Here is a 13,388-nt window from a genome sequence, read left to right as displayed (position 1 = left end):
TTTTGCGTATATAGAGAAAATTTTTTTAAACGACTTGAAACTTTCTGACTTTAAACAAAATCTTATTAAGAGTATTTCTGCAAAATTTTAGGGTTATAGCTTGTCCAGATCAAGTTTTATGACTTTATTGTGAAACATGACATATAACCCAGCTAAAATCGCTTAAAACTCATTATTTTAAATTGTTGATAACTTTTAAACTATTTATTCAATCATCTTCAAATTTTGACACGTGATAGGTATTGACAATATAAATTTGAAAAATTAGAAGAAAAAAATTTAAAATGATGACGTCATCATTAATGACGTCATCAAATTTTGAAAATTTAACTCATCTTCATGAGTTAATGAGTTAATTTTAAGATAAAATCTTCATGAAAACCGGCAATTATGTTAAAGAAGAACCTTTAACCAGAACCAGAATTTTTAAACAGAATCTAAATATCATTATTGGTTCGATTGTAATAGAAATTTTTGTAAACCATATATTTTGGCTTTATGCCGACAGGTGGAAATTTTGTGATGACGTCATCGGTTTTTGAATGACGTCATCAATTTTTTTTTTGTTCCAGGAAATTTGTGTCATGATGGAGTACATCTGTACCAAATTTCATGACCTAGATCAAAAATAATCGAGGGTGGTAGATTCTATCCCCCCCCTGGGGATACAAAAGTCAAAAAAGCTTGGGGCTAAAAGCCTTGGGATGTTCTTAACTTTTCGGGGTTTCAAGCCTAGAAATGTTCTTAAAATGTTCTTATTTTCACCATTTTGTCCATAAAGCCTTAAAATGGTTTTAACTTGTTCTTAGCATTTTGGCCATCGAAGCCTTATGTTCTTGTATAGTTATTTTCACCATTTTGTCCACAAAGTCTTTTTTCTTGTAAAAAACGTGTACTCCGTAAGCCATCATCGAGTCAGAATTGTTTTAACGGTTCTCAACTGCCACAAATCCGTCAAACATTAGGCTAGAACTTTGAGTGTCTTGAAATAAGGGATAAACCTTCTAAAAGTAACTCGGGTTATTGTACCCTTCTAATATCATCCCATATGGCATGATGAAAATCTGGTCCAAATTTAATTTTTATAATGATATTGTTGTGACTCCCCTGTCTCACAACCCTGGTGGAACTTTTTTCCTCAAATGGGATAAAAATTTATATTGAAATCCCAATGGGGATAGAAATTCTATTGTTCCAAGGTTAAAAAATTCCAATGGGCATGGTTTTAGAGTGCAATTTTTGAACATGAAATTTCGAATGGGGACGAAATCAAAGTCACTTTCCCAGTTGGGACTGAAATTACAGGGTATTTTCCCACCGGGGACGAAATTTTTCCCAAATTTTCCAGTGGGGATAGGGTTCCAGTGAGGCTGGGGTCCTAATGGGTCTGTGACACAGGGTGTATTGTGATATATTTTACAAGAAATCGAGCCTGTTATGAAAGTGATGACTTAAAAAAATTTCAGACAGCCACTTAAAGTGAAATTCAAGTGCGCTAAGACAAAGACAGGAAACCTTTAGTGTTTTGATTTGGTTTTTTGGTTGCAACGACTGCACTCGAAAGTTTTTCTATGAGCTTTCAATTGTATTTTAGGGCTACGTATAGTTATGGTAAGGTTATTTTAAATTAAAAAAGCAACAAAAGCCCCTACCGGGCACAAACGATATAATACTATCCAGATCTGTAATAAGAGGTCATACTATACAACTACAAGTTAAACTCGACTTTATTACCATTCAAAGGTGATATCTCAAAAAGAATTAGACAGGAGATTGACTAAAATTGATTGTGCAAAATCTAAGTCATGAAACATTACGTGTTTTTCTTTTGGTGCAGTGACTGTACTTGAAATTCCCAGGGGGGGTTTGGTTTACAAACTGACACTATGTGCGGCGATAGAATCACACCCACAGTTCAGAAAAAATCGGTGAAATTAAAAAAACCTAACAGTTTTTGAGTCAAAAAATCTGAATTTTCAAAAGGTTAACGAGATTATTCCTAGATTGCCAAACTTAGATCATTCGAATTATTGTAAAAAATGTATAGGTACCCCTTGGGTACCGTGAGATTGGCCTAATCTTTTTGTCTGATAAATCGAAATATCTTCAGCGGTCATTTTATACTGTAGCTGTTATGGAAAAATGGTTTTAAACAATATGACAAAAAAAGTAAATAAAAGTGACAAATATTATATTTAAAAATTTCCTGCTCAAGGGAAATTTTTCTTAAAACGGTGCGCTTTCTCCTCCTTTTCCAGTGCGCGGTTTTTTACCGCCATTCTACGCCCATGTACAGTATTACGCCACCGCCCTTCTGTCTGTCCGTTTTGGTAGAAACGGCGCTTGATACCAGTAACACACTTTCTGCCGTCTGGACAGGGAAAAGCTTGCTAAAGTCGGGTACTGGCTATAAAAGATATATTTTCTGATTCCGCGCTCCTTAAAGAACAAACGTTTTCAAAACAAAACAAGATGTTCTTTGTTCTTGAACATTTTCTTTGCTTTAGTGGTCAAGAGACTTTCAAACCAAAGAAACTTTGTATTGATTTTTCTTTGTAAACTTTTTCAACATTCTGTCATATCGTGTAGTTTTTGCTCAAGTTTTCATAAAGCTTTCTGAGTGAAAATTCTACCTTAAATCAGTTTCATTTTTAGTTTCTTGTTTTCAAAAAGATTTTATTTTTAGGAATTTAATGGCTTCTAATATAGAAATAAATAAACGGAAATGCAGCTCGTGTGTTTGAATAAGTTGGAACATATTTCTTGATGCTACACAAGGTTACTTCTGGATCTGTCGCTGTTTGTTAACAACCGTCAGGCACCGTCAGGTGTGGCATGATTTTCAAACTCGACACAAAATCATTTCAAGTAAACTGAATTAGAACAGGATTGGAACTTTCTCCATGATGCTACGTGTGAAAATGGTTATTTCTAGATCTGTCCTCGTTTAACGAATTGGTGGCTTTGATTTTTCAAACTTGACACAGAATTATTTCAAATACCGATTAAATGGAATATGACAATGGAGACTAAAATGCAGCTCATGTGTAAATTTGAACAAGATTGAAACTTTTTCCATGATGCTACGTGTGAAAATGGTTATTTCTAGTTCGGTCTCGTTTAACGAATTATTTGGTGGCTTGATTTTTCAAACTCGACACAGAATTATTTCAAATACCGATTAAATGGAATATGACAATGGAGACTAAAATGCAGCTCATGTGTAAATTTGAACAAGATTGGAACTTTTTTCATGATGCTACACATAAATGAAATGGTCATTTCTGGAGCTGTCGCATTTAACGGTCAATGGCTTGGATTATTCAAACTCGACTCACATAATTGTTTATAAGTCGAATTGACCTTGATGGAGGAAAGAGGGAGAAGATGAACGAAGACAATACAACGAAGAAGCTCAATAAATCGATGTGGCACCATTTTTTCATTTTTTGATGTTGTTTCTTATGGAAGTTAAATTTAATGATATTTTGAATTTGACCTTTGGGTAGAAAGTTTCGAGCTTTCAACATTCAATTCATTTTTGATTGACTACATTACATTGCAAAAGTCTAATTTTTACATTTTTTTTATTGACACTGTCATTATGTATATTATATAGATGTTATGGAGGAAATTTTTAACCGCATCTTTTGCGGCTCTTGTTTTTTCATAGAATACTTGGACAAATAAATATGCAGTTGACAAATTGAATTGTCAAAATCCGAAAATATAGCCACTCCTACCTCGAAAATTTCTTGTCACATTTCATCGAAGACATTCCTGTGTGAAAAAGACAAGTCACTTCACTTGCATTTATGATCATCAAAGCTGTCACAGCAAAAATACGTGTCAAATCCTCAAAAATGTTATCCTTGCACAAAATTTTTCAAGTGCTTCTTTACCTCCCTGAGTTTCTCATGACAGAATCGAAAGGCCCCAATAAGAAATATATAAATCGTGAAATTTCTTAATTAAATTTGTGTTAATAGTAGTAAGAAGTGACTTTTGAGCCAACAGTCAAGGGCGGAAATGGAAAGCTGTCCACCAGAAGATAGGGAGATAGGGTATGGCAATCCGGTTTCACCAGTTACCCTTCATCCGCCATTTAATTGTTGAACTTAGAGCGTAGGGACGTCAAGTACCTTTCTGAGGTCTAAGGTATAACCCAAACAGGGATCGAAACCACAATCTTTCAAGATTATTTTTTCGACAATGTCCTTGTGACAATGTTTTTTTCCCTCGATCGGGAAATGTTAAAAAATGTACGGACTACTTTTTGTTTCGGAACAGACTTTAGGTAGCTATTTGAGATACTGTTACCTATAATTCAATTACACAGTCTGGCAATTTCTGTTCTTGGACTTTTGAGGTTTTGATCACTCAAAGAGTATCGTTTTAATAATATTACATTATCATTGAATAATATGATACACATCTTAGTTGATTTTGCCTACCACGAAATCATTAATACATAATTTGAGACTAAATTTGATCGTCCATTAGGCTAGCAAATCTGAGTAAAATCGCAGAAAAGAAAGTTGCATAAATAGTGTCCAAATCTTGGGCTCTTCCAGAAAATGTTCACGCGCATACACATCAGATGGAAGATATGTAATATCCGGCGATGGGGTAGTAAATAAGTAAATAAGTAATATCTGGGAGTAAACCACTGATATATGTAAAATGTATAATGTATAATGTATAATATGTATAATGGCGAGTTTTTTTCGCTAAAATTAGTTGTCGTCAACGTTAGAAAAAATTGCTATATCGCAAAAAAGATTTTCAGTTTTCTCTTGATTTTCTAATAAAATCCTAATTTTTGTCTAAAACACTAATTTTCAGACAAAAAGAACAATTTACCTGCTATTAGTTCTCGCCAAAATTAAAAAAGGTTGCTGCCTCGCAAAATTAAGCTCTTCGCAAATTTAATTGAATCGAATTCTCCCAGAGTCGAAAGTTTAACTGGTAGTTTGACATATAAAGAGAGATTAGTTAGGGGTAATGACAAATACGCATAAAGGCACCAAAAAGAAGTGAGAATGACGAGATATAGCTCATAAATCTAAATATTATTCTAAGACTGATTTTTATTCGGTGTTTAAAAACCACCACAATATGATTATAAAGATTCTTGGCGCGATAGTGTGTTCTTTATTGTTACCTGGCAAGAATGTTGTTAGTCTTTAAGAAGTGGTAAAAGATTCGTGATCGTGATAAACAAAATACGGATTTTTTGATATCGATGAAAAGATTACGTAACCAGCAGTACTAGTATAACTGACCTTAAACTCACTTTTTTAAACCTTAACAACATTCACACCCTCACAAAGTAGAGTTGTCAAGGTGACAGCAGGAGATTGCAGGGCAAAGATTCTCAATATTATAGGCTCTCGGCTAATTTTGCAAGAATGCTTGAGTCACCTTATTTATTTGCACGAATGTGAATTCTCCATATACAGGCTTTTCCAGAAAAAAATTGTATATGGGGGGGGGGGTGGAGGATATAATATTTTTTGGAAATTTACCCCCCACCCCCGGACAGCAGGTCTAACCCGAACAAGCAGTAGTTGACTCCATGGACAATCAAATTTACCCTCAAACAGAGCAAAGTTACCCCCAAATAGAGCAAGTTTACCCCCAGACAAGGCAAATTTTGTAGATTTTCCACTACCCCCGGACACTATATCCTCCAACCCCCCTCATATACGGACATTTTCTGGAAGAGTCCGTATCCAATATGTAGAAGTTTCGGTAATTTTTCAATACTTCCAAAGAATCCTGGTATGTTACGGAGGTTTGAGTTAATGATTCTAGCGTGTTGAAGAAGCTTTCTAAGTTTTTCGTTGAAGTTTTCTAGAGGATTTGAACCAAAATATACATTAACCCGTCACACAAAAAAAACAAGGATTAGGATTGATGACACATTTAATCCCAAAGAGTCGTGATAAACATAGGAAAAGAAGAGATTTTTTGACGTACTTAAAATACCAGACAAACTCCAACACTTGAATTTGTGGACGTTTTAATAGGATTTTGATGATATGAAGCAGTCTCGTCACCATAAGCTCAATTTTTTTGTCCATACAAACCCGACGATAACAAAATCTTCAAATAGAATTTCACTAACGAAATATTAACGTGAGATAAGCTGGTTCACGAAAAGGCCCCTTCTACCCAATTTTTTCATTTTTTCAAATTGCCATGATTTCCAAAGTGGACGAGCCAAAAAAAAGTGATCTTATATCAAGTAGGCGTAGTTATGATTCGATTTTGAGAGATAAAGGAGGGGGGAGAGGTTCGTTAACAAACAATCGCGAGGCTGATACCTTGACTCCCTACAAACAATCACAGCCCCCTCTGTGGATGAATTTTGAGAAAACTGCCGACACCAATCGTTTATATGGAAATTGTAACAATCAAATACTAGCGGGGCGATCCCTTAGGACCTTTAGTGTAACCGCATGTGACTGGCTCGAAAAAGGATATGATTTTGAAACTTTTTTGAGACAGGAGATGCCTAGCAAAAGTCTTTATAGCCAAAAAAATGACGTTGTAGGCTAAACTGCTAACCCCAAAACTGAGTAAAAAATCGACGATTCCTCGTGCAATACTCGATATTTTACTCGTTCCGAGATTTTACCGATATTTTTCCTCGCCTAAAGACTCGGAAAAATATTACGGAAAAATCTCGGAGCTCGTAAAATATTTCTCGTATTGCACTCGAAGTCGTGCGATAACTAGTACTCATCGGATGGAGCATGAAATTTTGCTACAACGAATCTTATATTCAATAATAGAATAACATAGGTGTATTTATGATCGAAGTGTAAAATCAATCATCGTTGATGGAATATAGTCTTCGTAGGGCCATTGCTCAATCAAATCAAGATTTTTTTACGAAAATGGAGGTTGAAAGTTATGTCATATCTGGGAACACAAAGTTTATTATTAGATCACGACAACGTAACATTTCTTTTTAACAAGGTGACAAGAACATTCGTCCTCGTCGTATGGAAGATATGAATTTTCTTTCCTCTCTCTTTTGTGGTTAAAACTATGGTTTTTTAGTGAAGATGACTATCACATCCTTGAATCTAATTAATTCATAACACTTTCAGATAATATATTTGTGTCTATGTATCTCTCTCCACTTCAATCAATCAGCTCAGTTTGATTTGTTACTACATTGGATCTTGTTCTCGGATTCCATCATGGGTCCTCCGATGAGCCCTGCTAATTTTGAGCAAGATTTCATAAAGCAGTGTTTACACGAGGAAAAGAAGTGTACGAATTGTGGAAAGATTTTTACAGTAGAATCTCCGAATCACACACCGGTTAGAAAGACGCTCTCCTCTGGAACATATTACGGTACTTATACTCGGAGCGTAGATCGGGATGGCAGTAAAGATACGGTTTCAGAAAGTGAGGTTTCCGATACTGATTGGTCTTGCAACAGGGGCCGTTGTTCTTATTTGGTGAAGTATTCGGTTAACGGTGTTTTCAAAGGACAAACACGTTTCAGTTATAACAGCGTCGGATTCGATGATGGTGCATCTTCGCTAAGACAGAGTAGTGTGACCAGCATTGGATCGTCTTTTGGAGCTTTTGAAGAAGAAGCGAGCAGCGTTGAAGAGAATTATGGGAGGCATGATGATGCATTTGAGGACGCAAAGGATAACGGGGGTGATGACCATCACGACGAAAGGGACAACACAACCTATCAAAGGAGTCTTTCTCCACAATTTGAAGGACAAGACAAGTCTGACGAACCCGAGGTAAACGAATTTCACGGTGAAAAGCAAAAGACGTCGAGGAAGGAGCGATGTAGGGAAAACACTCTCCGTTCACAAAGAACCAACGAAAAGAAAGTCGAGGAAGTCGCCGTAAATGAAAATCTAAATCCGGAAATTTTAAAGAATCGCGAAATAGAAAATAAAGGTAGAACAGATTCACCCTTGTCTCATGTGAGGAATGAATCTCCCGCCACTGGTGATAGTGAGAAGAATCATCCTACAATTTCTACTAAAAGAAACAATTCAGCTAGCAAAAAGCAACCAGCATTCAATGATTTTCGTCTATCGACCGCACGAAAAACTTCATCAAAGATTCAACAAAAACTTTCCATGTTTGCAAGCACCGATGAGAAGGTATGCTATTTTTTTGAATACAGCTAACTCTCGCTTATTCGAACTTCTATTGCATTCGAATCTTACTATAATTCGAACTTTTTCTCAGTTCCCGTAAGGAAAAAAACCCTCTTAAAATACTCTCTCTATAATTCGAATATCTCTGTTACTCGAGAAAATAAGACTTTCCGTTCAAGTTCGAATTAGCGAGGGTCAACAGTACAGACTCTCTCCTCTATTTCGATCTTTAAAACTGTCTTCGGCCGAAGGTAAGGCTTAAGATGTTCATTACAGGGGAGAGGGGTACATGACGTCAAGTTATTTTTAAGTGAGTACCTAAGGAGCACCGTAGCACACGCACCAGGAGGCTCAATCGAGCATAACTCAAATTGTTGTTGATATTTAACCGAAATTATTCTAAAGAGGCATTTTAAGCTGAGAGAACCATCCTTTTAGAAGGATTCAAATATAGGTTCGAATGAAAGCCAGCTGAGCTATAGACAGGAGACCCGTCGTGTGTTTTTTTATAATTTGATGTACACAAGACGGGTTTGAGCTGTGAGTCCAATATTGGACTGACATTTTTTACAGTGGGAAATTCGAATTTAGCGCTGTCCTCACTTACTAAAATAAAAACCAAATTTCGAAAGTTGCGCTTTCTCTAAGAAAGTGTGACCAGTAAAAGAATAACAAAATTTGATTGGCTATGTTTTCAACCGTTATTAGGATCTGGGAAATTCAAACTCTCAGCCCGTACCATGCTATACATTTCGCCATCAATTTATCAAAGAAGAAATCATAGCATGGGTCTCCAGGCTATCTGAGCTACAGTATACCTGACTTTTCTCAATGCGGACTTAAGGACTTAGTTAGTTGGTCCGTTAAAGCAGTGTTGTTCCAAATTCTTTATCCTCTTGTACTACAGTAGCGGTCGTAAATTCTTCCAATTTAAGGGACCCGCTTCGAACATCATGTCACTTAACATCCCTCCGAAATCAACCCTCAATTTATACAACAGCCATAAATAAATCTGAAAGAATGAGTCAGTCAATTATACATAACCAAAATTAAATTTAGGCTTTCCCATAGGCTTTTGACTATGGTTTGACCTCCCAATAATTATGTAATCACAATTTTATGTCTACGTAACTTAAATCCTTAAGCTTAAAGACCGTTATGAAAAATAGTGGTTTTAAAACCCCTTAAAATTATGATGAAAAATGGTTAAAAATATTTACAAACACATTGGAATGAATTCAATCCACTACAAGTACCATATTACACAACAATAGAAAATTCTCACGTGGCTGGGAAAGTGTTAAACGGGTAAATGAACCTGGTGCTATTCTTTTTCAAAACTTGTAGCTTTTTTGAGAATACGTTTTAAATCTTATAACTAAACTTTCCCTCTCCTCAATAAAAATAAGGGTTAGAAACCTTGGAAAAATAGAGGTTGTTTAAAGTTGTTCCTCAAATAGTTAGAAATTTAGAAGTCCTTGTATAGAGCAAAAAACTAAAAAATTTACTATTTCTTCTCTATCTGAGTCTCTCGCAGGCATGCCGACGAGACGCATAGCACTCAGCCCATTCAGAGAGTGCCTCGAGTAGTAAACATCGATACTTCAAATTTCTTCAAGGAATTCCCTCGATCGAAGAACTTCTTAACAAAAAATGTCTTCAATTTTATAATCTTGGGCACTAAAATGAGCTAAAATGAACCTTCAAAGCTCTTATCGATTGTTTTTTTTTAATAAACTCTGAAGTTCGCTCTCAGCTGATTATTTACCAACTTACCATAGACATTCAACTTTGTAGCTTCTCTTTTTATTCAGCAGGAGAAGGCAAGAAAGAATTCGGTAAAAGGTATGCCCATGTATTTTGTTTTTGAAACTTTTAGGAATTTTTACGAAATTTTACATTCTTTACCTCTTTTATCGCGGATATGTTTCGCAAATATTGTTAGATTTTGAGCTTTGCTTTTTTTTGGAATTTACCTTTCTAATGGAGAGACAGCTATAAAGTTAAAATGTCAGAACTTCCTTTGTTAAGGTAAAGTATTCCAATTGAATTCTTCGTCCTAGGTCTCAAACAACTGCAAGAAGATGAGATACGTCAAGGTTCAACTTTTGCAAACCTTCCTGATTCAAAAAGAAGTAAGATAGATTTTTTTCAAGTTATTAGGTTTCAATTTCGGTAATTTCGAAATCCGGCCGGCTTAATTGGTTAGTGTACAACATCCTTCTCAGTGCCGTAGGAAGCATTTTAATATTGGGGGGGGGGGCTGAAGTTTAGTGACACCGCGAGGGCCAACCATGGTTTGGCCCGAGGGGGGGAATTTTGAAAATTTGAGCGCTAGATTGCTTAAAAATACACTCAAAACATGCCCATAAAAGACAATTATGACAAATTAAAAAAGAAACCTTTGCATTTTGCAAAATAACCATTTTTGAAAAAATTATTTGGGGGCTGCTTCTGCTTTGTAGAGACTTTCTTTAACCGACCTCACTTGAGACCTCCTTAACAGCGTTTTAAACCTCCCCTACTACCTTCTCCATATTTTTCACATATCAACAGAGCGCATACAACAACAACTGTTGGACAGTATGTTCAGATATGCCGAGAAAAAATACAGCGGTCGGAAGCAGACAACATCAAGAAGTAGAAACCCAACAGCAAGTGGTAAAGAAGATAGCAGCGAAACTCCAGAAAGAGATTACGGGCTATACTTGAAATCTTTGAAAACACAAATGAATTACGCAAACGATAAAGTAGCAACTATTCGAAAACAAAAACAGGTATGGTGCCTATTTTTAAACTGAAATTACCTCATTATCTCTAGCGGTGTCGCAAATAAGTTAAAGTGAGTAAGTGGTAATCTTGTAGATTGTAGTATTCGATAAATAGATCGATAAAAATTTTACGTGGATCAGCAATATGATCTTACAAAGTTTTATAAAGAAAAAGATGCAACTTAGAAAAAATTTAAAAGAAAACCTAAACTAACCTTAAGTTAAGTCATAAAATAAGATCAAAAAGTGTACAGCAGTGATATTAACATATTCTTTCTCAATAGGAGATCGAGAGACAACTAGCTGAGGCGGAACAAGAATGTAAGTCGCACAAAAAAAATTACGAGGAGGCCGTAGAAGAACACGAAAACGCCATCAAAGAAGGGCGGGAAATTGAACCACCCGCTGATTTTACATCTCCTACGAGAAAGGTAGGCACAGTTAAAAATAAACATAGATGAGAGTTTCGAAACAAGGAAATTCATCGGGCAGCAGGCTAGACTACCTTATCGGCCCTTTTTACGCCGGCCCTAATTTAACACCGGCCCTTGTTACGCCACAGCCTGATTTTGGGCTTACACCAATGGATAATTTTTAATCTTCGAATCATATAACCAAAATCCTTTGAATAGAGAAAAAAAATGGTAAAAAATTAATGCCACTTTTAAGTAAAATTTGCAAAATTTTGGCCCTTTTTACACCGGCCTTTTTAACGCCGGCCCTTATTACGACAAAAAAGGGCAGATAAGGTATGTGTAAGAAGAAGTGAGTTCATCAGATCCACATTTAGATAGTTGGACCTGGGTTTCAGGAATAGCAAAGAAATGCAAAAATCCGTTTCTAACATACCAACTAATAAAGTCGTTTTAAACTGTTCCCTGCTAGCATTCAACTGATCGAATGAGACGAAAGCTTTCAGAAGACTTGAAAGATGAAGTTTTGACGATCACTCGTGATTGCATCGCTAACAAGAGCGACCAGCCCACACAAAAGCAAGGTAAGAAAATCTGGCGTTTACCACACCATATACAAAGATAAAGATTTAGGTTTACTAAACTTATTTACAAAAATCATAGTTAGGCTCACTCCGTCGAATGAGACTAATTATGTCGAAATTGGGCCTCACCTTAGCTAATAAAATAGGACAAGGTAAATCTTAAGAAGTACCGCATAGGTTACGCACGAGGCAATACAACGCGATGTTCTATCACAGCTAATATTAAAAAGGGATTTATTAATGTTTCTATATACCATATTACCCAAATCGTCTTTTTAGTCCTGTAGAACTTTGTCGAAAATAGAGCTAACCTAGAAAAAATTCGAGTAGAAGGTTTATACCACCTGTCACTCTTTTGTCAATAACTTCTTTTGTCCAAGGTGTAAAAATAGACTCTACCCCACATTCTGATAAAATTATCTTTCCAACGGTGTAGAGAAACATTTTATTCGAATCTTTTCTAGGTTGACTCCAAATTCTACAGGACTATTAAAGATTCTATGTTATTCTCCAAACTGTAATAGGCAAGTTCCACCTAAAGTAAATAAAGGCAAAGATTACTGTTTCGGGATAGATGTTATGGTCTACTCGAAATGTAGGCTGCCGGCATCCACTAGCGGTTTTTTAAGGGTCTACGATTTTGACTTCCCCGAAATGTAAATATGTTTTGTAGAACTAAACCAAGATTTTGCAACCAACGCAAATGAAACGAACGAGATTGTAATACCAAGCGGCCATCATCTCGATAACAAAGACGACGACACAACATATCAACCAATCACAACACTCTCAGACGATCACGTGACAAACAACGACGACGGATATGAGAACCATTTACCTCAGCCTTCTGCAACTCGCAGAAAAAGAAGATTACGCAATCGACGATATGCCGAGGAGCAATCAGTTTAACCATAAGAAGCTACTTTTAAAAATTATTGCTCTCCTCCCACATAAGACAATTCAAACAGAGGGGAGGGGGCGTTGACCAACAAAATAACTGAAGGCCATGTGTGTTTGTAAAAACCATCGTATATTTACTTTACTTCTACGTTTTTTATATAATTAAGTCAAAAATTTTCGGATGTTCATACCGTATCGCTTTATTGCGCAAACGCCTTGTAATTTTTGAGGCGTGAAAATACTTCAAAGTCAGCTCGAATAGTTAAGAAAAAACAATTATTAACATATAGTTAAGCTTTCCTTCATATCAGTATCCCTTACTGCTACTTATTTCAAAAACGCCCCATCTAGAGCGGAGGCGTTTATTTTATGGGGACATTATTGAAGATTTTTAGTTTATCATATATCATGTCGTAGTAGATAAGGATAAAGATTTAGTTATGTATGTATTTAGTTTGTATAGAAGAAAATGTGATGTTTAAAAAATGGTTTTCCTGTTTTTGACCCGGAAAACCCATTTAAAATTGACAACCTGTGAGGTTCTATTGTACTATTTTGCGTGATTTGTGTTTT

The 13,388-nt window shown here is 35.9% G+C and overlaps 1 protein-coding gene across 2 annotated transcripts; it reads left to right on the top strand.

Moving 5' to 3' along the window:
* The first annotated feature begins 7,124 nt into the window (after positions 1 to 7,124).
* On the top strand, positions 7,125 to 13,295 carry LOC136819727 (micronuclear linker histone polyprotein-like). 2 transcript variants are annotated; one of them, XM_067075971.1, is made up of 7 exons: positions 7,125 to 8,150; positions 9,965 to 9,992; positions 10,211 to 10,282; positions 10,704 to 10,924; positions 11,203 to 11,349; positions 11,804 to 11,915; positions 12,589 to 13,295. In XM_067075971.1, the coding sequence occupies exons 1-7, from the start codon at positions 7,215 to 7,217 to the stop codon at positions 12,822 to 12,824; spliced, it is 1,752 nt and encodes a 583-aa protein (XP_066932072.1). In that variant the 5' UTR covers positions 7,125 to 7,214; the 3' UTR covers positions 12,825 to 13,295. The 2 variants fall into 2 exon arrangements, with proteins under 2 accessions (XP_066932072.1, XP_066932074.1); XM_067075973.1 differs by having other exon boundaries at positions 7,129 to 8,150; positions 9,962 to 9,992.
* The last annotated feature ends 93 nt before the right edge of the window (positions 13,296 to 13,388 follow it).

The sequence above is a fragment of the Clytia hemisphaerica genome, unplaced genomic scaffold, assembly GCF_902728285.1.
Source record: "Clytia hemisphaerica strain Z4C2 unplaced genomic scaffold, Clytia hemisphaerica genome assembly, whole genome shotgun sequence".
Taxonomy (NCBI): domain Eukaryota; kingdom Metazoa; phylum Cnidaria; class Hydrozoa; order Leptothecata; family Clytiidae; genus Clytia; species Clytia hemisphaerica.
The sequence above is the reverse complement of the archived record's forward strand: the minus strand, read 5'-3'. Positions and strand labels throughout refer to the sequence as shown.